The 22,214-nt window shown below is 36.3% G+C and overlaps 4 protein-coding genes across 4 annotated transcripts in view; 2 read left to right on the top strand and 2 right to left on the bottom strand.

Annotated features, from left to right (window-relative positions):
- Positions 1-730, top strand: part of LOC109703983 — a 6,248-nt gene extending 5,518 nt beyond the window's left edge. The window contains exon 2 of the mRNA XM_020224730.1: positions 726-730. Within this exon, the coding sequence (XP_020080319.1) occupies positions 726-730 (5 nt within the window). The remainder of the gene's footprint in view (positions 1-725) is intronic.
- Positions 731-2,675: 1,945 nt separating this feature from the next.
- Positions 2,676-3,886, bottom strand: LOC109703988. The gene has a single exon (XM_020224736.1). It carries the CDS (start codon positions 3,584-3,586, stop codon positions 3,080-3,082), a length of 507 nt encoding a protein of 168 aa, XP_020080325.1. The 5' UTR covers positions 3,587-3,886; the 3' UTR covers positions 2,676-3,079.
- Positions 3,887-9,489: 5,603 nt separating this feature from the next.
- On the top strand, positions 9,490-15,910 carry LOC109703987 (kelch-like protein 20). The gene is made up of 10 exons (XM_020224735.1): positions 9,490-10,187; positions 10,692-10,873; positions 11,000-11,746; positions 11,860-11,916; positions 12,289-12,637; positions 12,733-12,932; positions 14,095-14,171; positions 14,927-15,028; positions 15,119-15,305; positions 15,725-15,910. The coding sequence occupies exons 1-10, from the start codon at positions 10,013-10,015 to the stop codon at positions 15,812-15,814; spliced, it is 2,166 nt and encodes a 721-aa protein (XP_020080324.1). The 5' UTR covers positions 9,490-10,012; the 3' UTR covers positions 15,815-15,910.
- Positions 15,911-17,549: 1,639 nt separating this feature from the next.
- LOC109703984 (laccase-3-like) lies at positions 17,550-20,156 on the bottom strand. Its single transcript, XM_020224731.1, has 5 exons — positions 19,884-20,156; positions 19,644-19,795; positions 19,280-19,524; positions 18,966-19,094; positions 17,550-18,861 (listed from the first exon to the last, which is right to left on the bottom strand). Exons 1-5 carry the CDS (start codon positions 19,968-19,970, stop codon positions 17,765-17,767), a joined length of 1,710 nt encoding a protein of 569 aa, XP_020080320.1. The 5' UTR covers positions 19,971-20,156; the 3' UTR covers positions 17,550-17,764.
- Positions 20,157-22,214: the final 2,058 nt, after the last annotated feature.

The following is a 22,214-nucleotide window of genomic DNA, read 5'->3' as shown; positions in this document are numbered from 1 at the left end:
TGAACCTAAATAATAAAAATTTAAGTTTGAATCTTCTACATTAAAATTGCTTTTTCAAATGATTTTACGCAAACAACACTTGCACATAAACTTTAGATATCTATATCTATACCAAATTAACATACTCCACATTCACACTCAAAACACCCAATAAAATCCCACTTACTGTTCTGCAACTTTTTAAATTTTATTATGCAAATTAACTTCAAGTAACTGTGCTTCAGAGTCAATGGTAAGCCCTTATTTTCCGGGAGAACATTTATACATTCTCACCTCATCTCTTAACCCAATCATTGAGAAATATTATAAAGCCAACAGATCCCAAAATTCTACAGTTTTTATATTAAGCCCCTTAGCTGTCTCTACAGTAAACATATTTTTATTTTTTTTTCCATCGAATCGTGCAGGCGAAATAAATATAATTTTTTTTTGCATCTTTTTGTAATAATTGATCGTGACTTGGTTCGTCGATAACTCGATCGAAGAGTTTCTGTTAAATTTTTCAATAGAATAGTAGGTCTTATTAGCTGTCACTAATAAAGTATCTTTCACTTAACTAACTCATAACAAGATATTTATATCTAGGTCCTTGACCTTTCAGGTAATTTGTATTAACTAACTCATAAAAAAGATATTTATATCTTGGTCCTTGACCTTTCAGGTAATTTGTATGAGCCTTTACTGTTGTCTATACCATTTCATACAATATTTTTGGTCTTTTTCAGAGTAGGAGTGTAATAGTTTTGTCATTTATATTTTATATTTGATAAGTATATCAAATTTATAAGGATAGATTTTTATGAACAAAACAGTGAAATTACCATATATATGCATTTGTGAATTTAACGGTGTAAAACAATCCAAATCTGATAAAATTTTGATAGAATTTTTTTTTTCACTATTTAGAGTAAGATTAATATCTCTGATTTTAAATTCAAGTCTTTTATCGTCATTTTTTATGAGATTTTTATTTTCATCCGTTTATTTTCAGACTACTCGTTTGATAGATAAATAAAATCAAAAAATTATGAAATTTAATTTTTAAATACTTTTAATAGTGCAGATCATATCTATCTGAGCCAATCGTTGATTTGAAAGCTGTATCATTAAAAACAACTTCATAGCATGAAGACCTTCGTGCTACCGATAGTATACCAGCCTAGCTTATATATATATATATATATATATATATATATAGAGAGAGAGAGAGAGAGAGAGAGAGAGAGAGAGAGAGAGAGAGAGAGAGAGTCCGGCTGAGATACTATCGATAGCACCCAGCGTTAAAATTAATTTTCTCATTATATATAAAGTCTTTATAAGTTAAAATTGTTAGTTGATTATTCTTGCATTTACCCCGAAGATGGGTTATGCAAGATATTTAATGATGTAAAAACTAAAACCTTGGAAGTTTATATTAAAAAATAAATAGAAATAGGCGTTTCTGATATTATCTAAAAAGCCAGGGTTCTATATGTAAATTATTCTTAACTTATCAAGCACTTTTTCCGATGCAAGAGGAGACTAATGGGCACAAGAATCGAATGTGATCTCCTTCCCTGGGCAAAGCCTTTAGTATAAATACATATAATATAACTTCATTTTTTTTTTTATTTAATACGTATGTATGTGTATAGTTTTCACGAGAACATGCGATACGTATATTGGTAGGTATAGGTTTATTTTGTTATAAATTAATTAAAGAGGGGTGAGCTACGAATAGGCTCCAAGCATGATTGTCTTTTAAGTTTATTCAAAATCAACTGCATCATAAAAAGATTGCGAACTTAAGTTTTCAGAAATAAATAATTATTTGATTCATGATATTGGGTCAGGAGATTCAAAGTTCGAATATATTTAAGCTTCGAATACTCTCAACGTATTTACATAACTAGGCTTTGTTTGATGGCTAAAATATAAAAAACTTTCTATCAATATCTGTTTTTTTTACTTTATCTTTCTGACTTTTAAAAATTTATAATTTACCTTTTCAAAATTTTGTGTCAATATATTTAACCCTTGACGATCATGGTCTCATTACTGTTCCCTTCATTTTTTATAGTTTATAATAAAGATATTCTTAAAAATAATAGAAATATATTAAAAAATTATATTGTATTGAAATATCGCCTCCGCTAGCTTAAATTTTTAAAGACATAATTTCTCTTCAAGTTTGGCTTGTAGTAATCCTACCATTATCTCTAAACATCATGATTAAGCATCTAGCTTTGAGCACCAAACATTTGTTGTTGGACTCGAGGACAAATTAATTGAAGTTTGAGGGGAAAAAAAAAATGGAATCATCTTAAGATACATTCAATCCTTAGTCCTGATGTTTCTTTAATAATGAATCACTCAAATGGTGTTTACTTATTTTTTGTAATGTTAAAAAAGAACAAAAGCACAAAAGAGCAAATTGATTTTTTGATTTCTTTGTTTGGTTACTAACATTCTATTAATTTAGGAGTGGCAATTAGCAAATAAAGGCCATGATAAAAGGATTTGATTAATGTAGACTCAAAAAAAAAGGCAAAATTTTTTTAAAAAAATATTAGATTGATCTTTTCATGTATTTCTTTTTCTTTCTATCATTAATTTCACTCTATTATATTTTATGTTAGAGTATAAAAAGTGTTTTTGTCTAAAATATGATAAAAACAGATAAAAAAAATTAAAGATTAAAGAGAAAAATAAAAGATAAAGCACAACTTTATATTCACCTTTATACAACCTAGAAGAGCAAAAAGTACACCCCATATGATTTACAAACCCTTCTCTCTCCTCCTCGAGCCCATTAATATATATCTCTCTACCCAAGGAAAATATCATCATGATATATAATATACAAAAATCTCAACAATTTCCACTCATTTCCAGAGTTAAAGGGATAAAAAATATATATATATATTACATGCATGGATTTCATTTAAAAAAAAGCCAATAATCACAGAAATTAAGAGAAATGTTACCCATGCATTAATACATGATTAGCCAACTCCCCGAAAACCCCCTCCTCCTCTCCAACTATTTGCAAGGATAAAATTTCGCGCGGCGCAGCGACAGGCCCCGTCGAAAAATAACGCTAAACATCCTCGCAAATGCTCTCGAGGTGCGGCCGCCACACCGCGACCCGAGCCCCGCTCCGTCGCCTCCTCGGCCCCCCGGAGTGCTTCTCCGACATTACTTCCGCCAAGTAACGATTATGACTCTCATCGTCGCTCATCGATGCTGACTTTTTCGATTGCTGCTGCTGCTGCTGCTGTTGTTGCTGATTTATTTTCTGTGCGCACTTCTTCTTTCTCTCCGCGATCGACGATACAGACGTCGACGCCGCAGGGATCAGAAAGTAGATGTCGCCGCGCCTGAGCTCGGACTCGGGCGACACGATGAGGATCCACCGCGCGCCGCCGCCGCCGACCTGCGAGCACGGCTTGCTGAGCACGTGGTTTGGGTTCGCGGCGAGCACCTCGGCGGCGGCGATCGGGCGACTATACTCGTCCACGTGGCCGCTGAGGTGGACTACTCGGATCACGTCGAGGGCCCCGCAGGGCAACACACAAGCTAAACAGCATCTGAGACTATTCCCCATCAATTCCCTCCCCTCCTATTTCTCTGTATCTCTAGCTCTAACGCACAATTTGGATCTTTTTTTTTTTTCTCGTCGATGTATAAGATGGTGGTTTATATAGTAAATTGAAGGGCCATGTTACTAAAAGGACAAATGAGGGGTTGCTTCAATTAGGTGTGAGTACTCTATTTTGAATCATTTCATTCATATAGTAAGTGATAGATTATAATAAATAAGGGGTATCAAAAGATGGGGCTATTGTACATGTTTAAGGACATTACCAATGTACTAATTAAAGGACAAGGGCTCCACCCCCCCCATGTGCACTAGAATTGTTTTTAAGCTTTTCACAATTTTTTGTATTTATAAAAAGATGTGAGAATTGTACTATTTGCTGGCTTGCTACTAACATATTTTAGAGAAAATTACCTGCTAAGCTGGGTGATGATATATATTAGCATAATAATAGATGTGTAATAATGTATCTACAAATCTATTTTTTGTAGGTTCTTTGATAAAAATATTATGCAAAAATATATTTAATACACCTGTTCATGTGCACAATAAATATATATAACAAACTCATGGACTTGACAAATAAGATAAGAGTAAAAAATATGCACGCTAAAAATAATCATGCCTAATGTATCTGAGTAAAAACTTAATGATTGGTATTCGGAGTTCCAAGTTTGAAGCCGAATTGTTTTACATTCTAGCTGAATTCAAAATTTCTGATGAACAATGACGGTAGTTGGGTATATCATTCTTTCAAAAATAAACTATGCATGCTTAAGATTAATTAAACCCACGAGTTTAGAATTATCTATAATTAATATCATATTATTCGACGTCCCTGATTAATCAGTAGTTTCTTAGCCTCTCTTCTTGGGACAATTTTCCTAATCCAAGTCCAAAAGTTCTCATTAAAGCGACAAGCCAAAATAAATTTTTTAGCTCCATAAGAGAAACGTTATAATTTACTGTTTTTGTACTTTCCATTACAGCGAAAAGCTATTTGGCGACTAAGTGAAAATATATAATAGCGTGTATTGTAACAGCTCTACTCGAACGATAATTCTGCAATATTCCAACTTACCTACGTGTATACTTAATTTGGACTTGATTTTGATGCTTTTTATCTTAAAAGGAACAACCATTTGATCCAATTAATGTCGATTAATAATTAGGTCAATGCCAAATTTCCACATCAATGGCCAAATTTCCACATCAATGCCCCACAATGTTTCCCTTTTTTTTTTTTTTTTTTCCCTTTTTTGTTTTTTTGCTTTTTGTTTTTTGTTAATTCTTTTTGAGAGGATGCTCCCCAATGTTTTCAAATCTTAAAACATGACAAACCCCACATATTCCAATGAATTAATTGAGTTCATCAATTAATCAATATATGCTCTTGTTATCTTATAAAGCTAAAAAATATAAATAAATATAAAATTTTCTTCCAATTATGAACAATAGGGTGAATATAATTACGTTTATGTTGCCTTTTGTATTTGTTAGGATGGGAAAAAAACAAAAACATTATGTGGCTATATATATATTTATAGATTAGAGCTACTATATTCTAATAAGTATAGATCTCTTTGTACTCATAAATTTTCGGTCATTAGATGAATAGATGTATGGTATTCTTTTAGGAGGATAAAGATCTTCATCCTATCAAATCGTTTTTGATAATAGAGATCCGAAATTGATAATCTGAACAATTGAAGTTGATTTGGAGTATTTGAATTATCTAGGAACTAAATTTTATAAATTTTAAAATTTATTTACATAGTGATCAAAAGATTACAAAATTGACAGGTTTTTACGGTCTATATGAGTCATTTACTTGTTTAATGGTGTAGAGTAATTCAAACCGATTGAATTTTTGATAGAAAATTTTTTATACTATTTACATAATGTTTAATAACTCCGATCGTAAATTTAGAAAATCCAATCTCTGTTTTTAGAAGATCATTTGTTTTTGACCGTTCATTTTCGACTTTTCGATGAATTTGATAATCATTTTTTAAAATTACAAATTTTGGTTTCTAAATATTTTCTACTAGTTCAGATTAATTCAACAATACTGATTATCAATTTGAAATTCTGATCATCCAAATGAGTTGAAAGGACAGAGACGTTATAGTCGTGGTACTCACACACATGCACGCGCACGCACACACACTCTCTCTCTCTCTCTCTCTCTCTCTCTATATATATATATATATATATATATATATATGAACAAAATGACTGGATAATTACTAACTTCAAAGTACACATCAGATTACTGTAATCACATCTAATTCCAAAATGTTCAACACCTCCTCGCAGCCGTCCGATCACCATCCGACGGTCGATAAGAGAGAGACAACTCTTACTAACAGCCACCCCTGTTTTTAGGCTTAGTTTGGACCCCTTCTTTGTAGCCATTAAGCTTAGGGTCAATTTTAATATCACCCAAAACTTAGCTCTTTGTGATATCCAAAGTAGATTTATTCTTATATATATACAGTGGTGGACTAATACGTGTGACATGCTTTAAAATTCGTTCTTATTCTAATTAACAACATGGACAGATGTTCATTAAAAGCCTATCCATAGTGTTAAATTTATTTTTGGATAAATTATTTCGATAACTGTGTTGTATTACGCGTGTGATCCAATTATTATTAGCTGTTTTTTTTAATAAATAATATAGCCTAGTGATTTCTAATAATTGTGCATTAGTCAATGTCACATAGGTTTAGGTAGAGCTATGATCGAGAGTTTGATTACTATAACAAACAATGTTACTTAATTTTTAAACGCGAATAATTGCTGATAATTTGGCTTTGCGAAAAAAAATTTTCGCATTATTTTCTTGTTTCTTCTTTTTTTTCCTAAAAAATATATTGTATGATTTTCGTTCGTATAGTTTACTTATTTTGAAATATCATTTCTTAATTTTAAGAAGTAATTACGCGCGGAAAAATAAATAAATTTAACTCTACACCAACTACCTTTGAATAATTTGAAATTATTTTTATTATATTATTCTCCATAGGAGAATTAAAAAAAAATTACACGTTAGGGCACTGCTAATAAAGAATCTACAAGATGTTGAGAGGTACAGTTACGTTATAAATGTGAACAATTTTTGAAACGTGACATATTATTAATTAATTTGTTTTTACAATAACATCGAATATGATGATCATATGATTTTATTATATATTTAAGAGGTTTTCAACTTAGAAAAATTTAAAATATATATGCTTATACTTTTGACCCATTATTTAATTTTTTTTTAAAAAAAACACAAGTTTTATTCAATAGAGTGTGCAAGCAAATTATTGATGAAGAACCCACACAAGGTTTTATACCAACATTTTTTGCCAGTAAATATGAAATTTACAACAAAAAAAAAAAAAATATATATATATATATACCTATATATATATATAAATAATATAATATATATATATATTATTAATACTATAGGTATTATACCTGTCAATAATGATGACGTTTTTTAATTAAATTATTATTTCTACATAAATGGACAAATCTTAAAGAGCGTCCTAGATAGTGCATGGATTACGGTACGGTGCGAACATGCGGCGCAACTCGTTCCGACGTGGCGAAATTTTTTATTTATCAATTTATTTTTTCAAAACATAAGAAATGCCACGGTAATCGAAGGTGCGCTCCGACCTGATTGAGGCCGTTTTTCGTCCGTTCTTCTTCCGACCGGTTCCCACCTGCAATATTCCGCGACGTTAGGAGCGCCCCGCCCTGCACTCAATTATGCGGCGGCATGTGGGATCCAAGTCTACGGGGGCTAAACGACAAAAGCAAAATTAATATTAGAGGCGCATTATTATACTTATATATATATAATTATAACCTCGGTGGTGGTTAGCCAATAATTATTTTCTTTTTTTATTAAATCCAGCTCTCATTTATTATTTCTAATTAAATTTTAATTTTTTTTCTCCCTATATTTAATTCGTTGTATCTTTTTGTTTGCTTCTACATGAATTATATCTGGTGGGGCCCATGAAGGCGAGTGGAGAGTGCATTGAATTGATAAAAAACTTTATTAACATGTAAAAAAGTATCCCAATCCACTAGTTTTAACTTAGCAATAATTTATACGTATTTTGATCTTTTAAAAAAGTAGTAGTAAAGCATTTGACAAATTAGTGCCAGTTTCGTCTGGCAAATTATTACGATTTGTAGTGATAAGGCACGACAGATGTGCGAAATTTAACCAGATATAGACAGTCGATCATTTTTTTTTTTTTTTCAGACACTCAGATGTCTTATTATTGAAATATTAATAGATAGGATCATATTAATTTTTTGGGCTTTGTATGAAACATTTCCAAGAAAAACGGCCCGGGTTACACCGAAATCTACACTAGTCCAATCTAGCTATAAATTGGCTCAAGTTTATTTGATAAATAAATTGAGCTTGACCTTTAAAAACATAAATATGAGCTATTAAGTGCGATAATTTTAAATTTCTATTTTATTTTGGGAAAAAAAAGAAAATAAATATAACTCAAAATCAACAAATTTTTTTTAAAAAAAACTTTTGTTAATCACAGTTTATAATGGACCAGGTCCAGGTAAAAATTTCTGAATGGGCCCAATGGGCCTATTGGGCCTAACTCCCCATCACTCGCTGGTATTGAAACCGCCACGAGCAGGTGAACACCAGTTAATGCGCGGTAGGACAATGAAATTATTATTACCTGCACCCGGTTCATCTGAAATCATGTGCACCGCAAATACCACCACCTCCCACACTCTTCTCCGAATTTGTACATTTTAGAAAAAACTTCAAATACTATCCTGATTTCACACTTTCTCATTTTAGTACCCTATGATTTAAAGCGTATCAATTTAATATTCCGTGGTTTCATTTTTATCTTTTTATTATCGATTCTATTAATTTTTTTCATTAAATCAGTGACAGAATTAAAACTAAATGGTACTAAATTGAATATTCGATAAACCTAGTTGTGGTATTTGAAATTTTTTTTTTATATAATTTAACAAAATATTAACGAAGAAACTGACGAAAAGATAAAAACAAAACCATACGACACTAACTTAATACATTATAAACCACATAGTACTAAAATGGAAAGTGCCCTAAAATTTAGTTGAATCTCTATTAAAAATATTGTTAACTCTTGATAAAACCTATAGCGTAAGTACTAAATAATAATTACGAAATTAGTAACAAAATAAATATTATAGATTAAAAATTTTATTACAGAAAAAAGATTTAAAATCAAATTAAAGCTAGAATAAAGGCTGTAAATCAACCCCGACGTATTCTCCACACCATGCAACACTTCCAATCCAATCATCCAAATAATTTTATCTTTTTATTCTCAAAATATTCTATAATAATTTATATTTTTTTTCCTTTAGTAGCATAATGTAGGTGTATGGTTAAAATTGTGCTGTGCGGTTCATGATGAGTATGATGCACCCGGTGTAAGCGGTAATTTTACCGGATGTAACGGCGGTAACCCGATCCGATTTTCCGTTTTGTAGTAGGCTAGTAGCAAACGTAGCAGCAGAACCGCTTCGTCCTGTACACGCCTGTTTCCGTATAAAAAGGTGAAAAGGTTATTTATTTATTTATTTATTTATTTATTTAAACGGAGCTTTTCTTTTCCCTCCTCGTAGCCATTCCCCTCTCTCTCTCTCTCTCTCTCTCTCTGTCACATCGCTCTCTCTCTCTCTCTCTCGTCTCCGTTCTCGCCTCGATCGAGAGCGAAACCCTTTCGCATCTTCCCCACGCCGATCGTTTTCGTCGACGACATTGTTACAGCGACCCGTTTCTTCGACGATCGGTGGTGAGGTGATCGAATCTCTCTTCGTTTTCTCTGTGTGAGTCGTGAAATCTTATGATCGGTGTTTTTTTTTTTTCTTTCATTTCTTTTCTTTTCTTTTCTTTTTTTCTTTTTTCGAGATCGATGAGTTCGAATAGAGTGGAGTGGAATGGAATGGATGATCTCATTTCCTTTGTATTTATGGTAATTAATGAGGTTATTCGTAGCTTTGAGCTGTTTCAGTAGATATTACTTTTGAATCTTCTCGTTTCTTGGTACGTTTATGATTGAAAAATGAATGATTGTAACGCTCTATATGCCACCTTTATTGTCTTCTTCTTTACTTTTTCATCAATATTGTTGAAAATCTATGTATATTAGTGTGAAGGGTTTTCGAACACTCAGCGGTTCTCTTTTTGTTGGCAAAATTCTTGTTCTTGGTTGAAGAGGGATTTTAGGGTTTCAGCAATGCTGTATATATTGTGATAAAACCTTGCAATTCCAGTGAAAAATTATCGATTCTTGGAATTGTTTCATTATTAAATTCATGTTCGTTTGCTTGGGTGTTCGTTTTCTCTCGTTTTCTTTTCTTTAGTTTCTCAAAAATAGGATGGGGGCTGGGAGAAGGACGGAGACTATCACAGTTTCGACTGATCCATATAAAACTCCGATGCCTGGGAACTCCTCTGTCTCTGCAAGAAATTTGCGTAAGACCGACCTCGGAGGAGTCATCTTTGGTTGCTCAATACACACGATGAGTGAATGCCTTTCTAAGCAGCTATTTGGTTCGTCGACAACCCTTTCATAATTGCCATCAACTCATCTTTTATCTGAGTCGGAGTATCAATTTACTCACCAGATTCTAGCGATATTGTTTGATATCTATTTTTCTGTTCTTCTGAAGGTGGGAGTAAAGACCAAACTGATTATCGATTGAAATTAGGGTTTCGATCTTATGTAAATAAACTTCTTCTTCCGATCAACCCAAGAAAAATGTAATAGCTTTATAATAAATCTATTTCAGAAATTGGCATATCTTTACCAAACCATTCGCATGGGCTTGACGTGCATTTGTATGGTCCAGGGAGTCTTGTTCTGTGGTATTGGTGCTTCATCAGTCTTGTGTTTCGCTTCTTAGTGTTTTGTCTATCATAAGTATGCCATGTTGATTAGCTATTAAATATCTATATCTATATCTATAGGCCATAACGAATTATGGATGCTTTCATAGGTGTCTTTTGGTAGTTTTTGGTACGTACTGTGTTATTACTGAAATTTCTTTTTGATAGGCTTGCCTTCCAACCACTCACCTTATGTGAAGAATATTGAACCTGGTCTGCCGTTATTCCTGTTTAACTATTCCGACAAAAAATTGCATGGCGTGTTTGAGGCTGCTTGCCATGGCCAGATGTGCATTGACCCTTATGCATGGACTAAGGATGGTGCAGAGAAAACAAAATATCCCGCACAGGTATTATTAATGGGGCATTCATAGCAATGATGCTTCGCATCTTCCATTGATATTTAGTTTTATTTTATCGTATTTTACTCCTTTACTTCTTTCTAATGATATATTATTGGCCATTTCTTTTGTAAGGTTCGTATCCGCACCAGGTCACAGTGCGAACCACTTCTCAAGGCCCAATATGACAAAGTGATTGCAGACAACTATTATAAACCTAATTACCTTTGTTTTGAGCTAGATCATGCGCAAACACAAGGTCTGCTTGCATTGTTTAGACCTACGTCTGTCCCTCCTAATATCAAGCAAGTTCCACCAACGGCAACTGCTCCCTTAACGGCCGTCAAACGCCAGGCGAGCAATCCTTGGAAACGTGTGGACAGTCGGTTGGGTGACTCAAAGGGTTTCAACGCATTTTCTGTTTTGACGGAGGATAATAATCCTTTGTCAGATAACTGGGGTGATTGGGATGCAGAAACCTCAAGCAGTGCTCTTGGTAAGAAGGAAACTGAAGAGAAAATTTCAGAATGGGAAAATAGTGAGGAGACCATGCTGCTGGAGGATCCCTTAGTTGTTGATTCTGCAAATGATGATACTTTGCCGGTAAATAATCCTGGTGATATTATGCCTTATGAAGGCATAGAGAGCAAGATATTGTCAGAAGAACAATCTAGCTATGAGATCAATATGCCGAATATTCTTCATAAACTAAAGAATATATCTTTGGAACGAAAATGCTTAATTTCGTTGTCTAAGGATAACTATGTCGCGAGCAGTTCCACACAAGTGCAAGAGAAAGTTATAGTTCCAGCAGAAATGATGAATTCAGCTATGCCAGAGGAAAATGCAAGCACATCTGCCCAATTTGAGGGTGATGCAAAGGTATGGTGTCATTTATTTTGTTTTTGTTTTTGTTCCTTCATTTATTTCTCTTTTAATGTGTTAATATGCAGTAAATCAATGACCCTTTTTAACTTGAAGCCTAACTTGTGTAGTTGTTGCAAATTATTGAAGAATTGAGGAAAAAGGCTGCAGCGGTAGAGAATAAGCAGGTGTAATTATTAAACCTATTGTTCCTTCTATAGACTTTGGGTGTGATAATTTAATTTTTTCAGCGCGTTGGTTACTTAGGGTTTTATTTTCTCGATGACGGTTTTCGCCATTTTGCTATCACTTTCCAAACTAAATTGGCAAATTCATATTTCAGTTTTATTTATATATTTTTAATATTCTCTACATGGTCTTGATTGGTAACATTGTTGGTCCTTTTATTGTAGTTGTGGGATTGTATAGAAGAAATAATATTATTACTGTGGATGCGTTCATCTGCCCTTTTACTCCACATTCCATTGCATATGCTCGTGTTCTTTATATTGCGAGTCCTGTGGAGCAAATGGTTCATCGTCGCTTGCATTATTTTGTAGATGCAGTCAGATCAGGAAGTGCAATCATTAAGGGGCATAGTCATTGAGTCAGAAAAGAAGATTCAACGGTTGGAACGCCAAGTTCATGTGTTGGAATCAAAGCTTTATCCATCTATTTCCCTTAGCAGCGCGGCCACACCACTGGCTGAAGCAGAGCAAGCTATTTACCTAATGGGTGGCTACAATGGCACCACCTGGTTATCGACCTTGGATTGTCTTTCACCAGCGACGGACAGTCTAGTATCTCTCAGGCCGATGAGTGTCACACGCTCATATGCATCAGCAGTTGCATTGAGCAATAATATCTTTGTTTTTGGCGGTCGAGACACAGAATCATGTTTTTCAACAGGTACTGTTAATTTACTAGTCACTACTGCATATGTCATTTCATATTCTCTTGAATACGATACTAACCTAAATTATCTTTTTCCTTTTTTAATGAAGTTGAATGTTACAACAAAAGGAACGATGATTGGACAATGTGCCCTCGTTTGAATCGTCCGAAGGAAGGTCTTGCTGGAGCAACTCTCAATAATAAAATATTTGCTATTGGGGGAGGAAATGGACCGGAGACGTTCTCAGAAGTTGAGATGCTTGATCCAGCTCTCAGTCGATGGATTTACAGTACACCTTTGCTTCATAGGGTACATCTTATTCCTTGTAATTGTAAATTTATTTCCTCTAAATTTATTCATTCTTGGTAAATATGCACTTATAACATTTTAAAATGAAAAGAGCATTGGCTGAGGTTCAATTAATTATTCTATGCGGACAACTATTGCGCTCCTGCCAAATCTTCTTTTGTTGTTTGAGGATGTTAGTCAACTTTGTTATCCACAATTATTGTGACATCAGATTTCAATGCAAAGTTGCTGGCACTAACCCTCACCATAGCAACAATTTTGGAAGCTACTTCTAATCTTCAGAAATGGCCCAAACTGGATTGTGGATTCGTGATCTCTTTCTCGTGATAGGGGAAATGAGTTTGCCTATGATGAGAAGACTTTGCCGACATGATTAGAAATGGTAGTGCCCTGTGCCACAAAATGTGGGGAGGAAAGGAATTTAAGTTAGCTTTTGTTAGGAAGGTAGCTAGATGTAAGAAATGCATTAAACTGTCCTGGTGAAAAGTAAAGCGCTAAGCAATGCTTGGCAAGGTTTTTTTGAATGAGTGCAGAGGGAAATTATGACGATGCAAGAGAGCAGCAGTATGTTTGCAATAAAACAAAAATATTAGCTCATGGCCGTTAAAATTTAACTAACAAACTCAGGGTTTCAATTACACAAAAATGTAGAGAAACTCCCTCAACTATAGGCCATTTGGAAATACACCCCTCCATTTTTTTTTTATTCATAGACCTGCCATCGACTTCTAATATTTTTAGTTTAACTTATTTTCATCAGTTAAATTGAAAGTTTTGTTTACTTTAACAGTGATTTTTTTGAAGTAAACAAAACTGACTATGAGATTATTCTACCCCTTTCCACTTTCGGTGAAATAAACAAGCGCTAAGGGACTCTAGATTTTGTTTATTTTCAATGGTTGATAGCTATCGGAAGCTGTTATTTTTAACAAAACCCTATTCAATTGAGACAAACAGACTCTAACTAAAATTAACTAAAAGTTCCGTCGGTTAAAAAAAAAAATGTTGAAGGGTCTATAAAAATTGGACTAATTGAGGGGGTTTTCATACAATTTTCCTCTATGAGATGTCAATGATCATCCTTTATTTTGTCTATTTGATGCCTATTTTAGTAATTATTTGATAGTTATGTCACTGTCATCCTGATTTTTTTTTTTTTCAGCGGTTTGCTCCTGGTGCAGTAGAATCTGGTGGGGTGATTTACACTGTTGGTGGATATGATGGATCCTGTTACCTGCAGTAAGATATTTACATATTTTCTGTGCTAGTTTCTTAGTCAGCATATGTGTGGGTTCTTTTTTAATTTAGCATGTTTTTTAACACTTTCTTTTTCCGGGGTCGCATATTACTAAACTGCTTCAGTCACTGGATTTATTTAGTTGCAAAATTGCTATGATACAGGTGTACTGGAATGGTGATTGCTTGTTAGATATCTTCACCTTTTTAGTTTTGATATAGTAAATTAATTTCTAGCTGTACTTAAACCAATTTTTCGTATTCTAATATTACACTCTGTCCAATGATTTTACAATTTCATGTTTTCTGCTTACTTATGCAGTTAATGAAAGATGTCGAGCAAATAGATTTTTTTTGTTTCTAGAAGTCAAGCTGCAATTTCTTTGCAGCATTTCAAGAAGTAAATGTGATGCATAACTTGTGTTACTTCTCTTTTCATTTATCTTGCATTTTCCAAATTTTACTTCCGAAATAATTAAAGACGGAAACTGATCATTTGTAAAATATTCACTATTTTCATCTCATGTAGGGTCAATATTCAACGCACATTCTAGGTTGCTAGAAGAAATGGAAATAAAATTTCTTGTTCCTAATAAATTAGCAATTGCATTTTGTGCATTAATGCTCCTATATTTATGGCTGCTACCGCAGCCCCTGCTTCTTCAGGCGGAACGTTCGACTAACATAGATGCTTGTCATCTCTATACATACTTAGACTAGTAATTTATACTTCTGGATATATTTAAATATTTTCGTAGGTCAGCTGAACGATATGATCCGAGGGAAGGATACTGGACGAGGCTCCCCAATATGAACTTGAGAAGGGGTTGTCCTTCGTTGGCCGTCCTTAACGGGACTATGTGAGTTTCCTCTCGTACTAAGAGACACCATGCTTTTATTCACAATGTTTTTTCGTTTTCTGAAATAGATATGATCAATTATATTCCCAGATATGCAATAGGAGGAATTGGTGATGGAAGAGCGGCGGTTTCTACTGTTGAAACCTTTGATCCTCGACTTAGTTCCTGGATGATGGGCAGGCCAATGAACATTGATAGAGCATATTTTTCTGCGGTAGTGCTGGATAATGTTTTGTTTGCTCTTGGTGGGCTTCAAGGCGGCACTGTTTTGGAGTCTGTATGAAACCTCAACCCTTTTTTGTTCTTTTTCGGGAATGAAGTTCTGTAGGGTATACTCGATCTATCGCACTTGCACAGATAATCACCTGAATTTTTGGAAGAAAGTAAAGAGGGAACCTAGTGGACCGTGCTGTCCATTTCAATCAACCACATATCCTTCATTTCCATCGGTTTTCTGTAATAACATTGGCACGTAATTATCATGTAACTCTTTCCGTGAAGAAACACCAATAAATGTAGCAGGCAGGTGGTTGATTGAAACGAACAAATTATTCTAGATGATTCAGTGGAAGAGACAAATTATTCTGACGACTTTATCTTGTTCTTCTTCTTTCCTTTGTTTTCTTCTTTCCTTTTTTTTCTGTTTTTTTTAAGTGTTGTTGTGAATCTGATGAAGCCAATACCTGTGAACTGCAGGTGGAGTGCTACAGTGGGAGGACCGGTTGGTTCATGCAGGACTTCAGATCATTTGAGAAGAGGAGCTTCTTCTGTGCCGTTGTTCTGTAAGTATGGTGATTCGATCCCCTCGATACAACAGTATACTAGCTTAGAGTCCCTTTTTTTTTTTCTCTTTTTCCTTTTTCTTAAACTGAGAAGCATTTTTGTGAGGATGCCTTGGCATCGTTTTACAGCTTCCAGTTGTGCATATTCTGAATCATGATTTTTCCAAACATGTGAATCATGACATCTGTTCGTGGATGAAAGAAGGTCCAAATTACTAACTCTACTTGGGGTTCAGCATCACTTTTCAAACATCTAATTTTAGTATTTGGGTAATCTCAAATTTAACCTTTACCTGATATTAGTGAGTTTTAAATTGTAAAAAAATTACGGGATTTTAATGAATAGCCCTTTTGATCTCCGAGAGAGAGAGAGAGAGAGAGAGAGAGAGAGAGAGAGAGAGAGAGAGAGAGAGAGCGCAACGGGTGGGTAAGGATGGTTAAGGATGTGGACAGAGATGTAGTTGAAATGGTTATGAGCAATGCTACAGGTAAATCTTAAAATGAATTGTATATCTTACACTCATTTCATCTTAAGATTATTTGTGTCACATTATTTTTTAAAAGTTTTGTTAAAATTCAATTTGATTTTTATCAATTCTAAAATTGCCGGTGTAAGATGTACATCCTTTTTAGGATGTATAAAAAGCATTTTTCTATCTCAAAGAGTAATGCTACGCGTTCATTTTAAAGTGGGGCGTATATTTTACACTCGCTTTATCCTAAGGTCATTTTTATCACATCAATAAGTGCATTTGATATTTGTACGGTCGGTAAAATTTTATTATTCACCAGAGCTATACTTTGGGACATTTTTACCAACCGAAATATTGCAACTCAGCCCCTAGCCTACAAAGGCTACACTCTGTGAATGCCTGGACGGCGGGAAATAAAGGAAGAGATTAACGATTTCATCTGATGTATCCTGTGCGTCCATGCACCGTCCTTTCATCCGTCCCTCCATCCAAGCTTGTAACTTAAATCAAACTAATCCTTTAAAATCGTGAAAAAAAAAAAAAACCAATCTATTAACGGACGGATGAATGAACCGTGCATAACTGTACAACTGCAGCAGTTACTACATACGCTATGTCCGCTGAGTGAGGCCGGCTACTTGCCCGCTCTATAGTTCTCCCGAGTCCATTCTCAATTGGCAATAAAACGGGCAGAGTCAGGAAGACGTGACACGTATAGTAGCCTCACAATCGCACCTTCTTTTTTCCGCGCATCAGATATTTCAGCATTTACCGGCCGCCGGCCTTCACGGCCGGCACATAACTTGGAAATATGCTGGTAGTGGGTTGGAGCCCAGGTCCTGTGCAAAAACATAGCAGTTTTTCTTGGGGAATTTAATTAATTAGGGATTTTGCTGGGAAACTATTCTCTGTTATCACCATTACCACCGCTTTTGTTGTTGCCACTGCCATACCAGCATAGTTACAGCCATTTCAACTACATCTCTGTCCACAACTCCACATCCTTACCCATCCTTATCCACCCGTTAAGTCTCTCTCTCTCTCTCTCTCTCTCTCTCTCTCTCTCTCTCTCTCCTTGCACACCCTAAAAAAGGGTGTATATCTCTCTCTCTCTCCTTGCACACCCTAAAAAAGGGTGTATATTTTACCGCCGCAATTTTAAGATTGATAAAAATCAAATTAATTTTTATAAAATTTAAAAAAATTGATGTGAGAAGAATTGTCTTAAAATAAAGTGGTAAGATGTATATCTCAATTTAAGATGTATTTGTAGCATCGTTCTTTGAGATAATTTATTAGCAAGAATTTAGGTGACAAAGTGGTTAGCACTGCTTCAACAACTCTACAGAATTAGCCCTCACAACTCGAACAGGGGTTCCCTCTGTCGTGACAAATTTCAAATCTTAACGAATCATGAGAAATGGCACGGCACCATTTGTGATTGTACACGCACCCGAATCCGAATCCGCCGTCGACCTCCTTCAGCAAAGGGGAAGGTCGATGGGAGGAGGCTCCACGGCCTGCAGCTCCCCGACCCCGTTCTCCACCAAGAACGCCATGGCGAGCCCCCACACGATGTGCACGTCGAGGTGGCAGTGCACGAGCCACACCCCGGGGTTGTCCGCGACGAACCGGATCACCGCCCACCCGTTCACCGGCACCCCGACCGTGTTCCGCTGCGGCGGGTCGACCATGTTGAACCCCGCCGGGTCCGTCGCGGGGTTGTAGTTCCCGAACCCGGTCGCGAGCACGTAGAACTGGTACCCGTGCACGTGCATGGGGTGCTCCTCCCCGGCGACGATGTTGGTCCCCTGCAGCACCACTTGCACCACCGATCCGTACTTGAGCTTGTACACCTTGGTTCCCGGCACTGGCTGCTGGAGGTCCTGGCTTATGTTGCTCGCCGTGTAGTCGAATTGGATCGGCGGGGCCGGGGGGAAGTCGTCGGTGAACACGCCCTCCGCCCCGAGGTAGCTGGCTTGGAGGATGGAGACGGTCTGCGGTAGCACGAAGGAGACGTTGTTCATGCTGGCAGTGAAGCGGGTCCCGTTCGGCCCTCCGCACAGCTGGTTCGGCTGGCAGTTGAAGAGGCCGAGGCCGACGGTGAAGAAGAGGTGCTCGTCCACCGGGTCGGGGACGTCCACAGGGGACGGGCTTCTGATCCCCGCAGAAAAGGCGGCGGCGGTCTGGGTGTCGTTGAAGGCGGGGAGGGCGGGGAACAACGGAGGGAACACCGAAGGGGAGGTTCTCGTTGCAGTGGGACACGCGGCGGAGACGTATTGGAGGATCGCGGTGGTGGTGGTGTTGTCGAAGGGGACGCCCTGGGCGCTGGCGTAGGCCTGGGCGGCGATGTAGTAGCGGCGGCCCGGGGCCTGGGTGGTCGTGACAAGGACGTCGGTGGTCTGGCCCGGGCCGAGCATGAGGACCGGGGTGGTGAAGGGCTTTGTGTAGGCCGCATCGGCGGCCACCACCGTCATCAGGTGGCCCGCGATCGCAATGAAGAGCTCGTTGTTCATCGCAGCGTTGATGAACCGGAAGAGGTTGGTCTCGCCGTATACCACCGGGATCACCGTCGTTTCTGTTGCAGCATTGAAAATTCACATATTCAGGTACAATTATCATGTCGAGTTTTAGTTCGAATATATGGTATCCGATAAATACGCAGCGGATGGATGGGATCACCCTGACTGGAGCAGTCGTAGAGATCGCCGGGCTGGCCGTTAATGGTGAAGGCGTCGGAGATATTTGGGGCTGCTCCGGTGATCATCGCCTGTCGTAGAACATCATTAGGGTCCCTATTCCACCACTGGCCTGCTCACTTGTGTTACCACTTTCATTAGCTTGTCACAATTATAAACAAAGAGAAATTTGTCGAACAACATATTCATACATTTAAACACTATTCTGAATAATTTACATACTAAATTACATTGAGATAAAATTTAGGTGTGTGTATATGTACATGGCCTAGATAAGGGGTTAGTGGTGAGTAGTACCAAGTAAAATGGGGAACTCCCTCTTAGGCATGGTGAAGGGATAAATGGAGCCCTCTTCAGGGTAGATGATGAGAGCTCCATACACAGTGGCCCTGAGCCACATGCTGTGCGCGTGCCACCACAGCGTGCCCTCTTGTCCCTCAATTGTAAACCTGTATATGTAGCTCTCTCCGGGCCGGATCGGGCACTGCGTCACAAACTCCGGCCCGTCTGCCCACGCCGTCCGCAGCTGCCTTATTCCGTGCCTATGTTTTCACACACACAACATTTTATAGAGGGGAAACATGGCCTATATGCAAGAACTGCACTAAATGCATGTCTCTATTGCATGTGTGTGCACATGTAGAGGCATTAGTAGTAGTACCAGTGCAATGTGACATTGTATATGGCTTGGTTAATGGCTTTGATCACAAGTGTATCTCCATTCCTAACCTCCAACGTCGGCCCCGGAAACAGGCCGTTCACCGTGATGATGTTGTGCATCTCGCACAGCCTCTTCACCGGCGTCGCTTGAATCTGCACACGAGCGCAAAACCATTACGAAGAACACGACCATACAGACGACGATCGACGTGCATGAGCAACGAGAAGTAGAATCACATACGACAAATTCGTGGTAGTGAATCTCTCCAGACGCGCAAGTGAATGCAAGGGAAAGCCATAGGAGGATAGAGAAGAGCAAGCATTGCATTGTAGAGATCCAAAACAGTTAAGAGTTGTTTAGAAGAATTTGAAACAGTGGTGCATATGGAAAAGGAAGAGAACAACTAATAGAGGGGGAATCAATTAGTGTAGTACCTATTCTTCTATAAGAGAGAGGCAAAGGAAAAGGCAATGTGGTTGTTTGAGGTTGGGAGATTAGGTTTTAATTTGTGTGCATGAGTGCGTCTTTAGTATTTGGCCAAAGTTTCTTAGTCAATTTTCAGTTAAAAAAAAAACCTATGAGAAGAGGTTGTTGTACCCACTGGTTTATTGAGATGTTGCAAAGAACTATAATTAGCATCTTCAGTAATACTTACATCACAAGTTCTTTACTTCCTTAATCGGGGAAATTAACTTATGATGTATTATCTAATTTTCCAGATCAGTTACTCATAAGATCGATACATGGTAGCATAATATTAGAGTCCATTTTAAATCTCTTGTATATTACGTGTGGATTTAAATCCCTATCATACAAACTCAGTGGGTTAAGTAAACACATATTAACTTGCTGTGAGTTGTATTTTTGGCTCTTAGCTCACTTATCAGTCATATACAGTGTTGAGTATTGTTCTAAACTGTGTACTTAATTAATCCTTTCTCCTTTATAACAAATCTAACAAACTAGATTTGGGATGTTACATAAAACCACATCCTTCATTGATTCAATCCCTCGTTGTTCTCTCAATAACATGAATATATACATACCGACTGTATCTAGCGCGCAGTGGACTAAGAGCTTAATAGTTGATATTCAAGATTTCAATTTTTATTTTTTGAGAGATAGGTAGTACGTTATCTGTTTCGTTTATTTCATTTAAAAATAAACTTAGCTGAAAATGTGAATCAACTAGGATTCGAACTTAGGACCTCGAATACTAATCACCAAGTCTTTTGCTATTTGTTTTAAGGACAGTCGGTTCAAGATTTCAAATTTTAAGTCCAGTTACTTCACGTTTATAATTGAATTAACTTTCAACAAATGAACAAAACAGATGGCATGTTATCTCTCTCTAAAAAGATAGATACTTAAATTACAAATTAGGATGTAACATGCTCTTTGGTGAAAAGTTGTATTTAGCTTGTTACGTTTGATCAACTGGTACCATATTTCTCACAGTTGGGTCCTTTTAGATATGAAAACTTGTTGCCATATTTGTTTGGTGAGAGTCGTTAGATAAAAGGTTATGTACCTCTCCCTCTCTACAGTGTTTACGAATTGTTGTCTCTACCAGTGCATTTAGTACAAATCCGTGCACACCATTCATATCCCCATCACTAATTAATATTGTTGAGCCAAAGATTTTTTTTTATTATATAAAGCAGTTCACTGCATAAGATGTAGCTTCATCTGAATTTTATGACCAAAAAAAGATCTAATCATGGAGTAATTAATAATTTTCTAGAGTTCAAATCTTTTTTGTAATTTATACTTCTGTCCACTATGAAAGCTTTTTACCGGATAAATAATAGTGATAGAGAAAACTTTATATATATATATATATATATATATATATATATATATATATATATATAATCGAGTATTATATGCACACGGTGATGCAATGTATAGTTGTATATATACTCGGGCTCCGCTGAATATAAAAAATACAAAATTATTTTCTTAACAGCATAAATATTTAAAGAATTATGATTGTTATCACTACAACAAAAATGTTTATAACGACACTTTTAAATGTCAGTATAAGTTAAAAAAAATGCTGCTGGCTAAATTACCGACACTTTTAAAAAATATTGCTATATGTGAGGTCGTAAGGTATATAGTGACAGTTAAAGAGTGTCGCTATAATATAAAAGAGTGCTGCTAATTTACCAATATTTATTTAAGCATCTAGCAACTGTCAGAACTTTATCTCGTTGGTTGCGGTGGCGGAAGAGGACGAGAGGAAGGGATCTTCGTCTAGAATTTCAGTCGATTGAGTGAGGGGAGCAGGGGAAATGGTAATCGATTTTTCTTTTTTTTTTTTCTTTTTTGTTTATAATCGGGCCGAATGAGTTGGGTAGGGTGGATTGAGTAGAGTACCCTTTTATTTTTGGTTGGATTGTACTTTATATTTAGGCATTAGTACGTTTTTTTAAAAGTTTTGACATAAATATGACACTTACATAAAAATATGATAAACATGTGTCCCTAATTCTGTTGTAGTGGTTTCAGCATCTTGAGTCTATAAGAAAAATATCAAATTTATGAGGTTTTCAAGTTAAACTTTTA

This window comes from Ananas comosus, unplaced genomic scaffold (assembly GCF_001540865.1).
Source record: "Ananas comosus cultivar F153 unplaced genomic scaffold, ASM154086v1, whole genome shotgun sequence".
In the NCBI taxonomy this organism is placed as follows: domain Eukaryota; kingdom Viridiplantae; phylum Streptophyta; class Magnoliopsida; order Poales; family Bromeliaceae; genus Ananas; species Ananas comosus.
The sequence above is the reverse complement of the archived record's forward strand: the minus strand, read 5'-3'. Positions and strand labels throughout refer to the sequence as shown.

What these genes read in the sequence shown, in the direction of transcription:
- LOC109703988 (XM_020224736.1), bottom strand. Translation starts at nt 3,586, where the DNA reads ATGGGGAATAGTCTCAGATGCTGTTTAGCTTGTGTGTTGCCCTGCGGG.
- LOC109703987 (XM_020224735.1), top strand. Translation starts at nt 10,013, where the DNA reads ATGGGGGCTGGGAGAAGGACGGAGACTATCACAGTTTCGACTGATCCA. An exon ending in GTACACCTTTGCTTCATAGG is followed by an intron (nt 12,933 to 14,094) that starts GTACATCTTATT and finishes TTTTTTTTTCAG; the next exon opens with CGGTTTGCTCCTGGTGCAGT. An exon ending in GATGGATCCTGTTACCTGCA is followed by an intron (nt 14,172 to 14,926) that starts GTAAGATATTTA and finishes ATATTTTCGTAG; the next exon opens with GTCAGCTGAACGATATGATC.
- LOC109703984 (XM_020224731.1), bottom strand. Translation starts at nt 19,970, where the DNA reads ATGCAATGCTTGCTCTTCTCTATCCTCCTATGGCTTTCCCTTGCATTC. An exon ending in TTCACTACCACGAATTTGTC is followed by an intron (nt 19,796 to 19,883) that starts GTATGTGATTCT and finishes GCTCGTGTGCAG; the next exon opens with ATTCAAGCGACGCCGGTGAA. An exon ending in TACAATGTCACATTGCACTG is followed by an intron (nt 19,525 to 19,643) that starts GTACTACTACTA and finishes GTGAAAACATAG; the next exon opens with GCACGGAATAAGGCAGCTGC.